The following is a 20,661-nucleotide window of genomic DNA, read 5'->3' on the forward strand; positions in this document are numbered from 1 at the left end:
GGGTGATTTTTCAGCCCTTCAAAGATGATGGCCAGATCTTTTTGAACTCTGCAAAAGTACGTCCTTTTGAGTCCGACCAACCTCTGCAGTGTTGATGTCTGACTGTGACAGGGACAAGCGGCTGCAGGCACCTGAGAAGGGCTACAGCCTGGATCGCGGTTCTGGCCAGCTTTGCCCTTTCTGGGAGTGATCACTTGCCTCAGTGTCAGGTGCTACTGGACATGCATCTGGACAGCTGTGCAGTGGCTGGTAGCACACCGTCTACCCACTCCTCCACAAGCTGTCCCAGCCCTCTCCCAGAAGGCATATCCCATGAGCTACCACAACCTCTGGATACGCAAGGGGAGGTTGAGGGGGAGGCATTTCCTGAGGTAAAGAAGGACTGTTGGGGGTTGGCTGACATGCAAGTGTTCCTGCTGTGTTTAGAGTTCAGTCTGGCCCCTTTGAGCCTCCATGTGGGTGAGTTAGCAGAACTGCGTGCCACTGGGACTGAAGTCTTGATTCAGTGTAGGTCAGCAGCTCTCACACCCTGTAGCGGACAAGCTGGGGAACATTCCTGTGGGTTCCATCACCACATGAGTGTGATGCCTAAACCCGCGGGGACCCTGGGCCATGCACTCCCTCCGGCTTGGGCATTGCCAGCCACCTCCAGCAGGCTGCACTGGCTGGTCCCTGCACACCCACTTCCTCAGCCAGTCCTGGGAGGTGTGTGCAGATGCATGGGCTCTCAACTAGGGCCACTCTCTCATGCATATGCATGACCTGGAGGCCCCAGCCAGCTCATGCCCTGGGGTCCATGTCTTTGTGTTGAGCAGCAGCGGCCAAGTTCTTCTCCAGCAGCTGCATCCCCTGTGCGGACATGAAGAAGTTCCCCCACCTGTGTCAACTGCGTGCAGGGAAAGGGACAGACAAGTGTGCCTGCTCCTTCCAAGAACCATACTTCGGCTACGTAGGAGCCTTCAAGTGAGTGAGACCCCACTGCTCCTCCTCCTCAGCCTGACGTTGGGGAGACAAAGGCACAGAGAGTGAACAGGGCCCACCCCAGGCCACATAGCACATCAGTGAGAAACCCGGGGTCCCAGGTGCCTCCCATGGCCAAGCCTTGCTCCTAACCATCCACAGAGCACTCTTCTGTGTGGGAGCTCCTAGCCTCCCCAGAGCTTGGGGTCTGCCCGTGTTACCCTCCTGGTCAAGAGAATGCTGGGGAGACAGACTCAGGTCTGGGACTCTGAGATCTACAGACATGGGTCTGGGCTTTTGACAGGGCCACAGGCCAGGACCTCCCCGCTCACAGCTTTCTGCTGAGCTGCTTCTTATGCGTGTCTCTCCCCATCTCCCTCTCAGCCCCCTTGCAGGCACCTCTGCACACTCCATGCTCCATAAGAGAAATAGCTACTACTCCAAGGCTATCCAAAGTTATTAGTCTCCATGGAAAGGCTTTAAGTCTTTAGCGTTTTTTTTTTTTTAATTTGAACCTGTTGCTTTTGGTTGCTTTCTAAGAGGAAAATGAGGGTCCTTCTATCTCATCCTGCCTCCTCAGAGTTGTCTGGTTTGGTGACTTCCAGGGCTCTTGGCTGCTTTTGGCCTGGGCTTGGCTGTGGGGTTCAGAGGCCCTTCAGACAAAGCCATCGCCTCTGTGAGGACAGACTAACACTCAGGAACTCTGGGCAAAGCCCTGTGAGCCAGCAGTCCGGGCTGACCCTCAGAGGGGCTGCATGGGGGAGAAGCGAGGCCTGTGCCTGACTGTGGCTCTCCCGTCTGTCAGGTGTCTGAAGGGTGAAGGGTGGTGTGGACCCTACCCTAGCCAGAAAAGCTGGGTTTTTTTTCTTTTTTCCTTTTTTTCCTGAAATGGAGTCTCACTCCATCGCCAGGCTGGAGTCCAGTGGCATGATCTCGGCTCACTGCAACCTCTGCCTCCCTGGTTCCAGTGATTCTCCTGCCTTAGCCTCCGGAGTAGCTGGGACTACAGGCACATGCCACCACACCAAGCTAATTTTTGTATTTTGGTAGAGACAGGGTTTTGCCATGTTGCCCAGGATGGTCTCAATCTCTTGACCTCATGATCCACCCACCCCGGCCTCCCAAAGTGCTGGGATTACAGGCGTGAGCCACCGCGCCTGGCCCATCTCTAGATATAAGTTGCCTTGTATCTAGAGATGGGTAAAGCTCATTAATGCCACACAACAGTTTCTACGTAAGCTTTTCTATTACAGTAATTCCCCCTTATCCACAGTATCACTTTACACAGTTGGACTTGTGGCCAACCAAGGTGCAAAAGTATTACCTTACTACTCTTGCACCTTGGGGCCATTACTAAGTAAAATAAGAGTTACTGGAACACAAGCCCTTTGATACCACCGTGGTGGATCTGATCACTGAGAAGGCTATGAAGTAACTAACAGGCGGATAACGTAGACAGAGTGGATACAGCATTGACAAACGGAGGATTCACATCCTGGGAGGGACAGAGCAGGACAGTGCAGATTCTATCACACTATCAGAACAGCAGGCAATGTAACACTTGTGAATTGCTTATTCCTGGCACTTCCCATTTATGTTGCAGTGCCTTCACAAGAAGGGTGAGTATGGTGTAAGAAGATATTTTGAAAGAGAGAGAGGCCTTATTCACTTAACTTTTATTACAGTATATTGTTATAATTGTTCGATTTTGGCTGGGCAGAGTGACTCATGCCTGTAATCTCAGCACTTTTGGAGGTTGAGGCAGGAGAATCGCTTAAGCCCAGGAGTTGGAGGCTTCAGCGAGCTATGATCACGCCTCTGCCCTCCAGCCTGGGCAACAGGCTGTCTAAAAAAAAAAAAAAAAAAAAAGGTTCCATCTTTTATTAATTATTGTTGTTAATCTCTTACTGTGCCTAATTTATAAATCAGACCTTATCGTAAGTATGTATGTATATAAAAAAATATTATATTATAGTTTGGTACTATCCATGAGTTCTGGTATCCACTGTGGGTCTTAGAACATATCCCCCTTGAATAAGGTGGGACTGCTGTATTTGTTCTTTCTTTAGTGCTCAGTTCGATTCATCTATAAATCTACTAAACAAATTTTATGAACATTTAAACAATACTTACCATCTAATAAAACAAATTGTAATAATCAATTCTCTTAGTCATTGAAATTTCAAATTTAATCACTTTCTTCAGAACATTTCATCATAAATATCTCTCAACTGCTTCAGGCAGCTTAAGCAAAACACACAAATTATTGTAAGTATTTCAGAACTTATTAGCACATCTGCAATTAAATCTGTTGCAAAAGCATTATTGACATGGACAAAATTGTATTCTTCTTCTTCTTCGTCTTTTTTTTTTTTTACATTTAGAAAAAAAACCACACTTTTTCAGAATTTTGGACAGTTTACCACAAACAAACAAAATAATATTTCAGACAAACTGAGTTTCCGGATTCTGGGTCTTATAACAAATTAAATTTCTATCAGATACAGAACATTCAAAACATTTGAAATACAGGTATATAGTCACTGTGCTAAGCTCATTTTTATAATAAATGTCTGCTATATAAGGAGAATTTTAGGTCCTCGCTTTTTACATGGGTCCCAGTTCCTTACAACCTAATGTCTTTCCCTAACACGAAATTGACTTCAGTGTCCTTTGTTCCCTTGTTCAGTTATTCACAATTCAGTGTTTCCTCATTATTACACATTGACTACAATTATTACTCATTATTACACTGGTTTGTTAGCATTTTGGCAATTGATGCGTGTCTTATTATCCACAATTTTAATTAGTGGGGTCACCTATGGGTCTCATCAAGTTATTATTATTACGCATTGACTACAATTATTACTCATTATTTTACAGTTTGTTAGCATTTTGGCAATTGATGCATGTCTTATTATCCACAATTTTAATTAGTGGGGTCACCTATGGGTCTCATCAAGTTGTTCCAAATAATTATTATGTCCTTTGGATGCTCAAGTTACCACACTTAATGATAGTGGCAGCATCTTCTATCTCCCCCTGAAGTATTTGAAAACATCTTCACTTTATGGAAACAACAGATTGCCCCAGACCATCTTGATTTACCTTAGCCAAAGTCACTTGTGTATTTTGTAAGATCCCTTCTTGCCTGGTAGGAGAATGTCCTGAGATTATGACAATGAGTGGGGGTGGAGAGCCCTGGGCTGCTCTTGCCACCCTGGGCCCTTGAGTGGTCAAGGTGGAAAACTGATTTATTTCTGAAGCCATTAGGTCATATTGATTCTCTAAATTTAATTCTAATATTACTAAATAATTTTGAAATTATTCTTCTTTTAATGTAAAGATTTAATAATAATTTGAAATTATTATTTTTTTAATGTAAAGATTTAAAACATATTTTCTAGAGAAAATACTGAATTAAAATTGTAACCACTCACAGGAGCTGTGATGACACTCTTTCTCTTTCAGTTTGAGATTTTATCAACCCCAAAGACCATCTGATGCAGGAGAATAGGGAATTAGGATAATCAAGGGTGAAGGCATAAGCAATAGCAGGTGTAGTCAGTTAGTTCTAGGCAAGACATGGGTCACATCCTCGCTCCTGTGGTAACAAGACTGAAGTCTCCACTTCAGCCTCTGATTGACCATGGGCCAGTCCTTCATAGGGTATAACCAACTGGAGGCCTCTAAAGGGCACCTGGCGTGTTATCAAATTCTTTTTGCTTAATAAAAACCCTAAAGAATACTGTAATCAAGGCTCTTGAGCTGCTCCCTGGAGCCTGCTCCCACTCTGTGGAGTATACTTTCACTTCAATCAATCTGTGCTTTCATTGCTTCTTCTATTGCTTCATTCTCTTGTTGCTTTGTTGGTGCATTTTCTCCAATTCTTTGTTCAATGTGCCGAGAACCTGGACAACTCACAGTCAAGACTTTCCATCCAGTAACACAAAGTCTGTATTTGTTTTCTAGGACTGCTGTAGCAAAGAACCATGAACTGGGTGGTTTAAGCAACATAAATGTCTTGTCCGTTACCTCTGGAGGCTAAAATTCCAAGATCGTGATGTTGGCAGGGTTGGGTCCTCCTGAGAGCCGTGAGGAGAATCTGTTCCAGGCTGCTCTCCTCACTTCTGGTGGTTTACTGCTGATCTTTGGTGTTGCTTGACTCACAGACACGTCACTCCAATCTCTGCCTTTATATTCACATGACCTGTGTGCATGTCTTCTGTGTACAAATTCCCCCTTTTCATAACGACACCAGTCGTATTGGATTAGGGGTCCACACTAACCCAGTGTGACCGCATCTTAACTAATTACATTTTCAAGGACCCTATTTCCAAATAAGATCACCTTCTGAGGTAATGTGGATTAGGACTTCAATATACGAATTTATTGAACCCACAACACTTTCCAATACCTAGACAATGGAATCAAAGAGCCTGTTTTCCTCATAGGGTCTTTCTGGTTCGTCTTTGTACCTGCAGGTTACCCTGACTGCCCCTAGACCTACTTCCATCTCTCAACCCTCTCACCTTTCCCCAGCAGTCTCTGCATCAAAGGGAATGTGGCCCCTTTAGTGGGGGACCTAGGCTGTCCTGGCATGGTAATGCATCAGCCCCAGACTAGTTACCTTAAGTCCATGAGTCTCAGTTTCCTCATCTGTAGAATGGGATAATCATATTACTGGCCTCTCCAAGTTGTTGTGAGGATTAAATGCAACAGAGCTTGGAGAGCCTTCGGCAAGTCTTTGATGAGCTATGAGTGCACAGTACACATTTGCTGTCACCATTCCTATTAGCAGAGCCACAGAGAAGTGGGGCAGTTGCCCTGGGCCAGGCACACCTCCCAGCCCTGTGTCTACCTGCAGTCAGATTGTGAACCAGCTGTTTCACTCCCGAGGCCTCTAGTCCTTACCTGTATAAAATGTTTTTGGAAAAAAAATTGTCTCTCAGTCCTCTTCAGGCCACATATTTGATGGTTCGTTGAGGGGCATGGGTCATCCTAACTACAGCTCATGGCTTTCCGGTGTTATGCTCACCTGGGCTTTCCCTCCCCAGACAATCTGGCAAACAAGGCCGACAGGGACCAGTATGCGCTGCTTTGCCTGAACAACACCTGGAAGCCGGTAGATGGATACAAGCACTGCCATTTGGTCTGGGTCCCTTCTCATGCTGTCATGGCCCGAAGTGTGGGTGGCAAGGAGGACTTGATCTGGGAGCTTCTCAACCAGGCCCAGGTATCTCCACCTGCCATCCTCCCCTCTGGCTTAGTGCTCCCTGCTTGGATTTGGAGGGAGGTTAACATCCTTGACTTCTTGTCACTCTGGAACTCCTGGTGTGTTCAGGGTACAGTGGAAGCCATGCCACACGTGATCCTCTTCACTGACAAATCGCTCAGTCTGTATGTATTATAGACAGCAGAGGCATAAAACCTCATCTGGAACCATGAACCTGGTGGACTAAACACTCTCTGCAGAAGTTCTTCTTGTCCCATTTAATTATTTTTCCTTCTAAACGGGTCCTCAGGATGAGCTCACATGCCCCTCTTCCTCCACAAAGTGCTCTTCATCATCCCATGGCATGTGATCCTGCCCTCCTGACACCTCTGCCAATGCTCTCTCCTTAGCGCTGGGGGATTCAGAGATGAACTAGGCAAAGACTTGTCTTGAGTCATTCACAGATGAGTGTGGGAGGCACACAAGTATGGATTCTTACCCGATGGATCGCACTACCTCATGAATATGGATGGTGTCCTTTGTGGAGGACAAAGGGACTGATTTGCAGGGGGTATCTGGGAAAGTTCTTGGGCCCTGGGGAGTAACTGTGTGTACCCTAAGGAGGTGGGAGGTGGGGGTTGTCAGGGAGCGCAGCAGGTGACATTTCATGTAGAGTTGCTGCAAAAGCAAACACCAGCCAATCATTTGAAAGAGTGCGTGGGTAGGTGCTGCTGTGAGCTATGTCAGGAGTGGCTCTGGGCCAGTCAACCGGAGTCATAGGCAAAGATCCCTTTGGTTTTTGGAGACCAGAAAGGAGGGAAGAGACCATTTGATGTCCCACAGCTGGTCCTTCAGTGGCAGGCTTGGTGTGGGGAGAAGAGGAGCTCAGGAAGCCTGATCGCAGCCCACGGTGCTAGCTCACCAGCCTCTTCAGGATGGAGACTACCACGGACGCTTAGGGTGATCAGATGGCCTGAGGGTAAGGCAGCCTTCGCTGACTGTCCCATGGGAACACAGAGCCACAGCCCACAGTGGAGAGGGATGGATCTGGGGGGTGGCCCCTGGCAGTTTCCCTGAGGCCACACTCAGGCAGACAAGTTGGGATTTGAGGAGAGCTTTCCCTCACCATGAGCCAGGGATGCTGGGGACCTTGGCCACTGTCTTCACCCTCAGGCACTCATATCTTGCTTTCTGTTTCCCTTGTCTGTTTTGGGGTTTGTTTTACCTTTATCTCTATGTCATCTTCCCTCCCTCATCATCTCTTTTGTCCTTTGAACAGGAACATTTTGGAAAAGACAAGTCATCGGGATTTCAGCTCTTTGGCTCTCCTCTCCAGACAGACCTGCTGTTTACTGATGCTGCTCATGGGTTTTTAAGGGTCCTGCTGAGAGGTAACAACGTGCTAGCAGCCACCACCTAACATGGATGCCAAGCTATACCTGGGATATGAGTATTTTTCTGCGACTCAGGATCCAAAAAGAGGTATGTAAGGTCCCGGGAGGGACCTGGCCAGCTTGGGCAGCAGGGCGGGGTGGGGCCCTCATGGGAGGCTTTCCAGGTGCCTGCAAGCCTCACCTAAAGCCTATTGGCCTGCAGAGCCCAAGGGAGCTACTAACTGCACTGGGTTAATGAGGGGGTTTTCTGTGATTAGAAAAGGGCTTTAACGGTCTTCATATTCTAGACAACTGGAAGTCATGATGGCCCTGCCTCCTTTATATTAGCTGGGGTCATCCCACCCAGGGCGGGTCTATTCGACATGGAGTATAAAAATAATCCATCCTAAACTGAAGTGGGAATGTGGCCACTACCACCATCCAGAGGTTTCTGGTCTGGTCATCCAATGGATCTCCATGGTTTATTTCTTCCTTCCTTCCTTCTTCTAGCTTTGCCCTCCATTTGCCAACCAGTAAGTATTTGTATCTACAGAAGGGCAGCCATTGTGTTAGATGTGGGCATATAGTGGTGAGCAAAGATAATGGGTGAGGGGAGTGCAATCAGGCCCACCTGGAACAGAACTCGTGACTGCTATGTGGGGCATGCTTCTTGGATGGGGAGCCCAGTCTTGCAAGAGAAAACCCCAGAAGGCCCTGAGCTGGGCTGGTGCTCAGAGAGGCCTCCCTGGGGAGGTAATGCCTGAGGAGCTGAGGTTAGGAGCAGGAGGAAGCTCTGTCTTCACTGATTTTTCTGAGAACTGAGTTCCCCCATTTCTCCTGGAGGGTGACAGCAGGAATTAGCAGTGTCATGGGAATGAGACATGTCAGCTCTGCTGCTGCCAGTGAGGGCCTCATTGGACAGCCACTCTGCAGCACTAACCTCCCAGACCCAACTGGGGCTTCCTTTGGATCCCTCCACCCGGCCTAGATGCGGAAGACTGCCCGAGGGTGCAGTGGTGTGCAGTGGGCCACCATGAGAGGGCCAAGTGTGTTGAGTAGAGTGCTATGAGTGGTAGTGCCTTGGTGTGCACCATGGAGGAGACCCCAGAGGACTGCAACACTGCCATCACGGTTGGAGGGCCCTGCTCTTAAGGCTGGGTTCAGACACTCAGACACACAGCACTTCTGCCAAATCTGGCATTGAAAATCTCCTTCCCAAATGCCTCTTCTTCAGTCTCCAGGATAAGGATGCCTGTTGTGTGCTGCCTTCCACCCACCCCACAGGCCCCTCCAACTCTGGGGAGGGCAGAAACTCAGAGCCAGCCCAAGAGCTGGACTCCTGTGGGGCTCAGCTCTGGAGTCCAGGAAGCTCAGGGGAGTGTCTTGCCTAGGAGCCCCAGGAAGTAGGGTGACATTCCGGGCTATGGTCAGGCTACTGTGAATTGTGAAAGCAGATCAACCTTTTCAATCCTTTAATTGTGAGTTTATTTTTTCTGATTATAAAATATTATAATAAATAAATAAAAATAGGGCTGCAGTGAGCCATGGTCACACCATTGCACTCTAGCCTGGGTGACAGAGCAAGACCCTGTCTCTCAAAAAATCAGTAAGTAAAAATAAAATCTTTCACAACTTCGTCACTCAGATCATCATCACATGATCTCTGAGTGATGAAGTTGTGAATGATTTTATTTATTTTATCTATTATGATCTCTGAGCGATGAAATTGTGTTGTTACTAACTTTAGGAGCAGAACTACTTTTGTGATTAGAAAAAATAGATTTATAAATAAAAGAATGAAAATTTGACAAACTCAGAAGGCTATGCAACCATTTCGTTTTGTTTTGTTTTACTTGAGAAGACCCTCATCTTGGTAAACTTTCCTAGGACCAATTCATAAGATTAAGATCTTGATGGTTATGTAGTCTCCTAAATGTGTCAGTTGTAAGGATTAAGTAACTCTGAGTACTTATAACACTACCTGGCACATAATAAGCAGTAAGTAAGTGTTAGCTGTTATTATTCAAAATCCCGAGGACAGTTGGTATATGTTCTTTTTTTGAGATAGTCTCATTCTGTTGCCTAGGCTGGAGTGCAGTGGCGTGATCTCAGCTCTCTGCAAGCTCCCGGGTTCACACCATTTTCCTGCCTCAGCCTCCCAAGTAGCTGAGACTACAGGCGCCTGCCACCATGCCCGGCTAATTTTTTTGTATTTTTAGTAGAGACAGGGTTTCACCACGTTAGCCAGGATGGTCTTGATCTCCTGACCTCGTGATCCGCCCATCTTGGCCTCCCAAAGTGCTGGGATTACAGGTGTGAGCCACCGTGCCTGGCCGACAGTTGGTATATTTTCTTAAATAATGAAACACTCATTTAAATAATGGCTATGTAATATTCCACCAAGTATGTTGGCCTCCATTTAACCAATTTCTCAGAGTTTATGTTTGAGTTATTTCCAAATCCTTTGCTATTATAGACAATGTGGGGTTGAAAAATCTTTGTATCTATAATTGCCTATATTTCTGAGTATATCTTTAATATTAATGATAACTAATTTTTCTGGAGTTACTGTGTGCCAAGCATGTTTATAAGCTCTTAACCTGTATTACTCATTTAGTCTTCATGATAAACCTATGGGGTATAATTTTTACCCAACTTACGGATGAAAAAATGTATATAGCATAGTATTGAGGAATACGTGCTTTGGGATAGATAGAACTTGGAGGCCATCTGCAATAGTGGTTACAAGGAATTAAATTGCCTAGGTTTAAGTCATAGTGGCTGTTGATTGGACAAACTTAACTTCTCTGTTTTCATTTATAAAAGAGGGAAAATTCTAGTACCTAGCTTATTGAAGTTTGTGAGGAATACATGAGGTAATCACTGTGAAGTGTTTAGAAAGGAGCCTGGCACATAATAAGGCTTGGTAAGTGTTTGCTGCTGTAGTCACTGTTTTTAGATTTCTAGAAGGGTAGTGAAAAGGTCAAAAGCAAAGAGCATGTATGTGTATGTTTTTATCTTGGTGACCTTATCTGTAAGTATACATTTTTTGCTCTATTAGAAAAATTAATTGATTAAAATAATAAGTGAATTATTAGTGTATTATCTAGAGAAATGAATTATTTATTGAACATCTTTGTTGTGCCAGGGCACTGAGTACGGTGCTAGTGGGATTATGGGAACAGATTTGAACACCATTATCTGGAAGAAACATGTCCCATAGACACAGATTAAATGCATTCCCTGAGTCTGGCCATGTTAATCATTGAGTTGAGTGACTATGGTCACAAAGAAGGAGTGGTGAGGTCATGTCCAGGACTCAGCGTGGGTATCATCAGAAGACACAGAGAAGTCCAGGAGGCATGACCTGGGTTGGAACTTGTTCCCAGGTCAATAGGCGAAGAGCATGTCCAGTTTTTTAAACCTTGTGTTTACATGGCAGAAGCTTTGAGTGATCCACAATTGGTTAATCACAAGGACGTTTACATGAAGCCAATGAAATGGGAAGCTCTGAGGGTTGGAGGCCCAGGAGACAGCTATTGTGCTATTGGTACTATTGATTTGTTTCTTAACTTCAGAAAGGAGAAGGTGATGCCATGAGCTTGGATGCAGGATTCATCTACATAGCAGGCAAATATGGGCTGGTGCCTGTCCTGGAAGAGAACTACAGTAAGTGGAGGGAAGTGTCCTTCTGCATTTTTTTCTGTCCACAGATCCCCTGGACTGTGGGCATAGAAAGATGAGGAAATAACTTAGTTAAGTGTTGAGATAATAACTATTGTTGGAGTGTAGGGGGCTAGTAGAAAAAAAAAACCCTCTCCTGGAGCCAGAACCAATTAAGATATAGACAGAGGAATTAGGCAGAAAGAGATCAAAATAACACCTTTATTTGTGAGACAGTGACACTGGAGTGTGTGATGTAGAGCTGGCATGGGGCTGCAAGTTACCCTTACCTTAAACTTGCCCACTAGTTCAGGAAAATGGGTCTGATGGCTTATGCCATGACAAAAGGCAAAGGGAAACACGTTTTGTCATAGGTAAGAAGACCTAAACAACCCTCTCCCTATTGTCTTCAAGAAAGAAAGAAGGGGCTGAGCCACATGTGCTCATGATCCTTCACCCAGATGCACTGGGTGGTTGAGAAGGTGGGGCTGAAAGGTCATGTTCTTTAGCGGGGATCCATTCACATGGAAAAATGAAGCCAGCGTAAAAGAGGGTTTCCCTGATATCATTGATTACACCTCATCTGCTACATTATCTTTCAAAACAAAACAACTCTGTGAGGTAAATAGTGGTATCTCCATTTTATAGCTGTAAAAACTGAGGCTTAGAAAAGATAAGTGATGGGCCAGGCGTAGTGGCTCACACCTGTAATCCCAGCACTTCAGGAGGCCGAGGTGGGTGGATCACATGAGGTCAGGAGTTCAAGACCAGCCTGGCCAACATGGCGAAGCCCTGTCTCCACTAAAAATACAAAAATTAGCCGGGCGCCTGTAATCCCAGCTACTTAGGAGGCTGAGGCAGGAGAATCGCTTGAAACTGGGAGATGGAGGTTGCAGTGAGCCAAGATCGTGCCATTGCACTCCAGCCTGGGCAACAACAGCGAAACTCTATCTCAAAAAAAAAAAAAAAAGGATGAGTAATGTTTCCATTGTAGAATAAAGACTGAATCCAGATCTTTCCAACTCCATGGACTGGGTTCTTTCCCTCCCGTATAGCAAGAATAATGATTGCCTACTACAGTCTAAGACTCTGAAGGGAAGAAAGACATCAGGATGACTTATTACACAGCGAATGCAAAGGGATATGGCCTCTCCCTGTCTTCGCCTTCAATGAGCACCTCCACTTTCTTTCCCTGCATCTACCAGAGTACCGGGGAGATTTTGGGATGTAACCTATGTTTAAATAGGAAAGAGCAGAAGAGGGTAAAATGGGCTTGCAGAAACTTAACCCACTGATACCCAATGATACCTTGCTCATTTTATTATTGACTATTGAGATTGAGAAGCTCCTGACTTTGGATGGAGTATGTGAGGGTTTGATGTTGTGTACCTCGATTGTTTTTCTTTTTCTTTTCAGAGCAGTTTAGGTCTAAGTGTGTGAATTTCCCCATGGAAGGTGAGTTAGCATCAGTAACACTGGCTCAAAGGTAAAGGCCCATTGTTGGGGAGAGGAAAGCTTGAAGACAAATAAAAATGACTGGAGGTGGAAAAAGATTCACAGTTAATCGTTAAGATGCAAACCTATCCTGGGGCTGTAATAATACTATTTGCAGGGTACTTTATAGTTGGCAAAGGACTCCTGTTTGCACTATTCCCGTTCCCTCTTCTCAGCAACCCTGGAATATGTGGGCATTGTTGTCGCATGTTATGGAGCTGGAGTCTGGGGCTCAGGGACTGTGCAACTTGCCCAGGGCCACACAGCCAGGAGGTCGCTGCACCTGGGTTTGAGAAGAGGCGGAATGACTGGAAACCCCGGCCCTTCGCCCTGACACCACACTGCGCCTGAGCACACGCCGCCTGCCCATCTCTGTGTGAAGGTCCACACCAGGGCCCGTTCCTGGCATTTCTGGGCTAAGTAGAGACCTCATGAGAGAAGGAGATTCACAGATGCTGCTGATGAAGATGAGGAGGAAAATAAAATCCACCTTTCAGCTTTTAGCCAGCTGGAGCTTGATCACAGGGGAGCTGATCAGTCTTTAGAGTAGAAGACCACCACTAGGGGGCAAGTTCCTCCGTTTCGTGTCTCCAGATAAGCAGAGAGGGTCTGTCTCTAGTATATACTCCTGGAAAGTGGATAGAGCAGTGGTTCTCAGATGTGGACTCTGGACCAATAGCATCAGCATCAACTGGGAGTTTGTTGGGAAGGAAAATTCTGGGGCTCCATTCTAGGCCTGAGTCAGAAGCTCTGAGGCCGGGGCTAGCAACCTATGTTTTAACAAATTTAATGCACGTTATATGGTTTGAAAACTGCTGTGATAGAGAATCCTGAGGTGAAACCCAAGTGCATACTTGGGTTTAGAGTTTCTTCTGAGGCAGGAGAGCTGAGGAAGGTGAGGAGTTTGGAGCATCACAGCACAAGGAGCTGTGGTCTCTGTCCCCTGCTGAGCACTGGGTAATAGGACCCTGCACGGCCCACCCTGCACAAAGGCCACTGGAGTGCAAAGTTGAGGCATCACTTTCCTGCTTACCTGCAGGAGCTCCCCTTCCTGTGTGGCAGGACCCCAGCCCGGGGATATGCTGTACCTCATCCCTCTCTGCTGTCATGGCTAAGAAGTCTTCTCTAAATTGTGTCTTCATCCCTAATCCTAAAGTCCAGCAAACAACCTTCTATCTGCTATGTATTCTATTCTGGTCATTTATCATCAGAAACAACCCTAACTGCTTCAAAAGTAGTTGACATTTTCAGAAACTGCAATCATACACAAATGTAGATCAACAAGCATGCTTAAAGGATGGTTTAGACACTGGCAGAGTGGCTGACTGTGACGGAGAAGGTGCCATCTGAGTAGAGAGGGGGAGAGTTAACTTCAGAGTCACACACACACGCATGGAAAGATGGATGACAATAACGAATCCCATAGGTACAGAAATAGTGGCATTGAAGGAAGGCACTATGACAGAATTTGGCTACCAGACTGGTGTCATGGACTGCAGTGTGGTAGGCAAGGGCTTGCCATGGCCTCAGGAGAACCTGCTTCACTGGGAGGGGCCTCCAGTCCTGCTTCTGTACTAGCAGCACTGCTGGAAAGCCACCTCCCTAACCTGCCCTTCCCGTTCCTGATGTGCCTATGCTCATATCTGCACCTCTGACCCCCGCCAGTTACTCCAGGAGGGGTTCCACTGCCACCATTTAACTGAAGAAAAATTTAGGCTCCTAGATGGCAAGGACATGTCTGAGGTCACTTAGGAAGGACAAGACAGACCTTCCACCTGCCATGTTGACACCCAACTTCTCCAAGTTTGAATTTTTTTTTTTTTTTTTTTGAGGCGGAGTCTCGCTCTGTCGCCCGGACTGGAGTGCAGTGGCCGGATCTCAGCTCACTGCAAGCTCTGCCTCCTGGGTTTACGCCGTTCTCCTGCCTCAGCCTCCCAAGTAGCTGGGACTACAGGCGCCCGCCACCTCGCCCGGCTAGTTTTGTATTTTAGTAGAGACGGGGTTTCACCGTGTTAGCCAGGATGGTCTCGATCTCCTGACCTCGTGATCCGCCCGTCTCGGCCTCCCAAAGTGCTGGGATTACAGGCTTGAGCCACCGCGCCTGGCCTCCAAGTTTGAATTTGTAGAGAACTGATTTACAGCACGGAGAAAGGGTGTGTACGTGTGGGAAGCGGGGAGTGGTGAGCCACATTATCTTCTAATTCTAAGAATTTATGATTCAAATCAAGCACAATTCAGTTATATAATATTGGGACTGGACTAAATAAAATATTCATGGTATTCTCATTAGAATCAGGAGCAAGGCAAGAATGCCCACTCCCACCAAAGATATTCAGCGTTAGATTGGAAGCAAATGCAGTAAGATAAGGAAAAGAGTTGGGTTTTTTAAATATTGGGAAAGAGAAGAGAGATTAAATTGTCATTATTAGAAAAGATTGGCTGGGCGCGGTGGCTCAAGCCTGTAATCCCAGCACTTTGGGAGGCCGAGACGGGTGGATCACAAGGTCAGGAGATCGAGACTATCCTGGCTAACATGGTGAAACCCCGTCTCTACTAAAAAAATACAAAAAACTAGCCGGGCGAGGTGGCGGGCGCCTGTAGTCCCAGCTACTCAGGAGGCTGAGGCAGGAGAATGGCGTGAACCCGGGAGGCGGAGCTTGCAATGAGCTGAGATCTGGCCACTGCACTCCAGCCCGGGCGACAGAGCGAGACTCCGTCTCAAAAAAGAAAAGAAAAGATTATTGTAAACCTAGAAAATCAGAGACTTAACGTTAAAAAAATAACTCATTAAAGCTTTCTTTTGAACTTATATTCAACAGAAAATCTTGACTAAGTGCATACTCGTAATTCCAAAATTTATAGAAATAAATGGTTTTAATAGGGGAAAATGGGCCACAATAAAAATACCTCCCAGTATAGATAAAATACATCCATATATAATAAGATATAAGTTAGATGCAGCCAAATTACAGAATGATGTAGCCATATCTAGCACTACTGAATCAAACAAGTGTCCACAATATATTATTGAGGAGGAATAAAGCAACTCACAGAAAATAATGCAGCAAGACTCTGTCTCAAAAAAGGAGAAAATAATACATAGCAAGATTCTATTGAAAAAGTACAGTGTATGTAAATATATGTGGGTGCATTTATGTAGACATAGCTAGGGAGCAGTAGTGTTAGTCTGTTTGGCTCAGTACCTAATAATGATAGCTATTGGGAAGGGTCTGTACTAGACTAACATGCGGGATTCAAGATATTCCCTCTCCCCAGGGAGAGTGACAGGCAGGGGCTAGCAGCAGTAGCTCTAAAATGTATTTTCAGAGTGCCCTGGAGGTATGAGAATAGTATCTTGGCACCCCTTCCACTAATATATACATGTAAATACGTGTGCAAACATATATATATATAATCTATAATGTATATATTTATCAATATGTATACTTATATGTATATATGTATAAATACATAGTATATAAGTAAACACTATATGTATATATTTAAATGTATAGGGTTTTTTTTTTTTTCCTGAAAGAGCAACTTGCTGCCAGCGAAGTCTTCTCTGAGATGGTCTTGCTGTCTGCTTGAAAGGACAGACAGGGTACACCACTGAGGGGTCAGTAAAGAAATGAAGCACTGTTTTAAGCAGGAAGGGATTTAATACAGCAAATTAAATGTTAACAAAAAGTGGACACTAGGTTCCTGGAATGACTGCCACCCATAGTGAAACAGAGCTGACTCCCTAGGAGACCTACTACCCGCAAGACCTCTACTAGTACAGTGATTTCAAGACACATCCTGTAGCTGTGACCAAGGGATAGGAAGCCAGAATTGATAGTGGCTGTTGCTGCTGCATTTGCTATAATAGCTTCTAATCCTCTAGGATGGAGAAGGGATACTAGAGATCTGGATAGAAAAGCCTAACATCTCCAGGACTTTATTTCCTAGCAGAAAAGAGGTGAGGGGGAAGGCAAAGACCTCTGTGACTTCCACCTTCCAAATTTCACACATCCTAATTTACACTGAGAACACAGCTGCAAGGAAACATTGGAAGCGTAGTTTCCACATTTCCAGCCAGAAGTGGGATGGGATGGAAATGGAGAATACCAGCTCCACCATAGCCTCCATATAGAGATGGCATTTAATGGCCTGGTGCAGGAAGGCTGGCCAGATCTCACTAGATTGTCCATTCTTCCTCCTCCTTTGCCTTCTCTCCCTGAAAGAGAAGAAATTGCATCTTGGTATTTCAATTTCTAGGCTATTACGTCATGGCTGTGGTTAAGAAATCAGATGCTGATGTCACCTGGAACTCTCTTCGAGGCAGGAAGTCCTGCCACACTGTAGTTGGCACTTCTGCAAGCTGGAACATCCCCATGGGCTTAATATACAATCAAACCGGGTCCTGTAAATGTGGTGAGTATGTTCTGGGAGGTGTTGTGGCAGTTCATTCCCTGTGCCTGTGCCCGGGTAAAGGAGAAATTCAGTTTGATGAATGGCAGAAAATGCCATAAATGGGTGGTGGGCTTAAGAGCTTGACAGAAATTGTGGGTGAGCCTTGCATCTCCTTGAGCAGGTCCTCCTCCTTCTCACCCTTTTGCTTCTGAGGGGAATACCTTGGCCTAGAGGGCAGATCTCAGGGAAATAGCTCTATTCTTGATGTCTCACAAATGGCTCAGGGAACAAGCCTGGGTTTGCAAAGCAAGACTGGGCTGGATGCGTTGGTGCGCACGAGTGTGTTGTTTTCACATATAAACTGAAATGGCTGCTTTCTTAATTGGAAACCTTCCACCAGTAAGTCCTGGAGTGCTGTTTATCATGTTCATCCTCATCTCTCTTAGATGAATTCGTCATTTCAGCTACACTCACTCCACTACCTAAGAGGCTTCTGCTGCTCTGCTTTCCCCAACTCTCTGAAAATCCCAGCCCTAACTGAACCCTATTACCTGCTCTCTTTTGTACCTGAGCAGCTAAACACGGCTGGAGAGCGTCACAGGGCAGCAGAGCAGTTCGTGTCACCGGAATGCTTCAGGCACTGTTGTTGGTGTGCCCCCAACATTTACAAGCGCCCCCACCACTTCTCTGCTCCACATGCCACATTCCCGGTGATTCTCCTAATGTCCTACTTGTCCACACACCTTAAACAAACACCATCTACCACCTTTCTCAGCAGCCATTTCACCTGCACCTACAGGAGACAATGAAACCATCAGAGAGGTTTCCCTTAACATTCCCCTGCCAAGACTGTGGGCCTCCTGGGGGCTGCACCTCCCCACCTCCTCCCTCCCCAGCCAATCACTCTACCTGTGCTTGGGTGTGGGTCACTCCCATGTTGCCTTCCACGGTCTCAACCCTCAGTTATTACTTCTCCTTCTGGTGTGTCCAACAATTTCTCTCAACATGTAAACACACCCAATGTTTTCCATCTTTAAAAGTCCCTCCACCCTCAACCCACCCAACGTTCTCCTGCAGCTCCTGCCTTCCTTCCCTCCTCCTCTTTAAGGCCAGAGTGATCAAAGTGTTGTTGGAACCACTCCCCTTCCACTCACTCCTCAGCTCCCTGCCACCTGGCTCCTCTGCATCACTCCACAGGAAGGATTCTGGTCAAGCCACCAGTGGCCTCCATACTGTTCATTGGAAGGATGTGCTTCCGCTGCTTCTCCCATGACCTCTCAGCAGCGTTTCCTCATATTGCCCTAGAATTATATCTCCTAGCTTTTATGGAAACACACTGGCTTGGTTTTTCTCCTGCTTTCGCAAGGTCCCCATTTCCCAATCTAGTTAAGAAACGTTTGAGTTGCTAAATGAAACTGTTTTTCCCAATCTCAAGGGAATCCCCAAGCACTCACATCCATGCCCACAGCCTCAATGGCCATCCAAAGGGTGTTACACATACAAAGCTAGGCACATGATAAGCACTAGGTAAATGCTTTTTATCTATCTTTGTGTTGATAATTGTCAAGTTCTTATCCTCAGCACAAATCTCTCCTTAGCCTCCAGACATGTGTGTATTGAACTGCCTATTTGACATGTCTAGATGGATATCTCAAGAGCACACTAAGCTCATCCTCTTCAAAACCGAATGCACCATCCCTGCCGAGCCTGCTCCTTTTCCAGAACTACCTGGAGTGGTGGAGGACCCTACAGTCCATCCCCTTGTGCCTGTGGGAAGCCTGACTGTCATCCTTCACACAGCCATCCATCTCCAGGGGTGCTGATTTCTCCTCCTTCCACTCATCTCCCTCCCCTTTGTGCTCCTCTAGCCCCAGCTGCCCTCATTTCCCCTGAACTTCTCCAGGAGCCTGCCACCCGAACTCCACATCCACTCTGGTTTCCATCCACCCTGTTGCCAGGTCAATCTTTGCAAAGTGCAGATATGACCATATCCTGCTTACTGCCCCTGGCCCAGCATTGTCTAAAACCCTTCAGAGACTTCTCATCTCTCTAAGGATAAAGAACAAAACCTATCACAGTAAAAGGTCCCATGTGGTCTGGACCTGCCCCCCACTGCACTCACCACCATTCTCTTGATGGTTTAGTCCTGATGGCCTCCATGAGGCTCTCTGGGCCATGCCCCCACCCAATCTAGTTAAGAAACGTTTGAGTTGCTAAATGAACCTTTTTTTCCCAATCTCAAGGGAATCCAACCAACACAGGCCAGTGCAGATGCTGGTTCTCCTGTCTGGAGGGCTCTTCCCTTCTTCCCTTCACTTAGGTGACTCCTACTCACTCTTCATGTCTTGGCTTAAAGCTTCTCCCTGACCCCTCAGGCTGCAAGGGGCTCTTTTATTGTAGCTTCATGGAATCCTATAATTTTTTCCTAGAGCAAAGAGGGAAACATGAATTTACTCGTGTAGTGACTTAGGTTCTGACTGTCGCCACACAGGCCGCAAGTTCTCAAGAGGGCAGGGCCTATGTCTGATTTCTTTATGGTGGTGCCCTGGAGCCCAGCACAGGGCTTGGCAGCTGTGCCTCTCTAGACTCTTCCTGGACTTGAAGCTGTGATGGCACACATTGTAAAAAAGGGCAAGGGCAGCGGAGCCCAGAAAACATGTGCTCCGGGTTCCACCTGCCAGGACTTCTCTTTTGTCCCTCACTGTTAAACTCTGTGTCCATCTTTCGACGCCACTGCCTTGTGCTGCAATGGAGTAGACCTCTGTGAGCTCACAGACCCTCGGTCCAACTTGAGTCAATTCCCGTTTACTTAGCTCTGGCTGGGACCTTTTTTTTTTTAATTCCATAACGTCTTGCTTTTAATAACATGTTACAAATAACTGAATGTGTCTTTATTAGGCAATTTTGGGGACAGAATCTGAGGCTTTCTTGCTAACACAGGCAGGGAAGGCTGATTCTGACCTCTGGTTGTCCTTTCTCGCAGATGAGTTCTTCAGTCTCAGTTGTGCCCCTAGGTCTAACCCGGATTCCTCTCTCTGTGCTCTGTGTGGTGGCAGGTGCAATCCTGCCCACATGTGGGCTCACAACAGCCAGGAGAGATACTACGGCTCCAATGGGGCTTTCAGGCAAGTAGTATCTGTGCACCACCTTTCTCTTTGCACCAACCCAGTACATTTCTTGTCCTCTCACTTTTTCCATCATCCCAGCATCTGGCTGCTGCATTTGGAAGGAGCCAGAATCTAAGAAATAGAACTACTGCAGATTTTGAATGGCTCCAACGACTCAAGTCCAGCTCTTCTCTAGGGCACTCTCCTGCAGACTCAGATGATTTAGGGCCCCTTGGGGCACCTGGGGAGAAGCAAGAATGACGGCAGCAGAGTCACAACTCTAGTTCTACTTTTGCCACGTTCTTCTGTGTGATTGTGGACAAGTCAAGAATCCACCAGAGCCTTAGTTTAAAATCACAGGAGGGACACCAGACACCTCACTTCTTACATTTGGTTGGCGAGTATATTTTAAAAATAGATGCTCCTGGTCTCCTCTATCCATTCAAGAAATATT

At 46.3% G+C, this 20,661-nt stretch overlaps 1 protein-coding gene across 1 annotated transcript in view; it reads left to right on the forward strand.

Annotated features, from left to right (window-relative positions):
• The first annotated feature begins 401 nt into the window (after positions 1–401).
• LOC108529865 (inhibitor of carbonic anhydrase) overlaps positions 402–20,661 on the forward strand; it is a 46,913-nt gene continuing 26,653 nt past the window's right edge. Inside the window, exons 1-13 of the mRNA XM_017872397.1 lie at positions 402–459; positions 816–963; positions 2,564–2,579; positions 5,503–5,563; positions 6,018–6,196; positions 7,455–7,553; positions 7,585–7,660; positions 8,522–8,598; positions 11,127–11,217; positions 11,520–11,585; positions 12,628–12,666; positions 16,966–17,121; positions 20,084–20,229. Of these exons, the coding sequence (XP_017727886.1) occupies positions 402–459; positions 816–963; positions 2,564–2,579; positions 5,503–5,563; positions 6,018–6,196; positions 7,455–7,553; positions 7,585–7,660; positions 8,522–8,598; positions 11,127–11,217; positions 11,520–11,585; positions 12,628–12,666; positions 16,966–17,121; positions 20,084–20,229 (1,212 nt within the window). The remainder of the gene's footprint in view (positions 460–815; positions 964–2,563; positions 2,580–5,502; positions 5,564–6,017; positions 6,197–7,454; positions 7,554–7,584; positions 7,661–8,521; positions 8,599–11,126; positions 11,218–11,519; positions 11,586–12,627; positions 12,667–16,965; positions 17,122–20,083; positions 20,230–20,661) is intronic.

The sequence above is a fragment of the Rhinopithecus bieti genome, unplaced genomic scaffold, assembly GCF_001698545.2.
Source record: "Rhinopithecus bieti isolate Rb0 unplaced genomic scaffold, ASM169854v2 scaffold_7308, whole genome shotgun sequence".
Taxonomy (NCBI): Eukaryota; Metazoa; Chordata; class Mammalia; order Primates; family Cercopithecidae; genus Rhinopithecus; species Rhinopithecus bieti.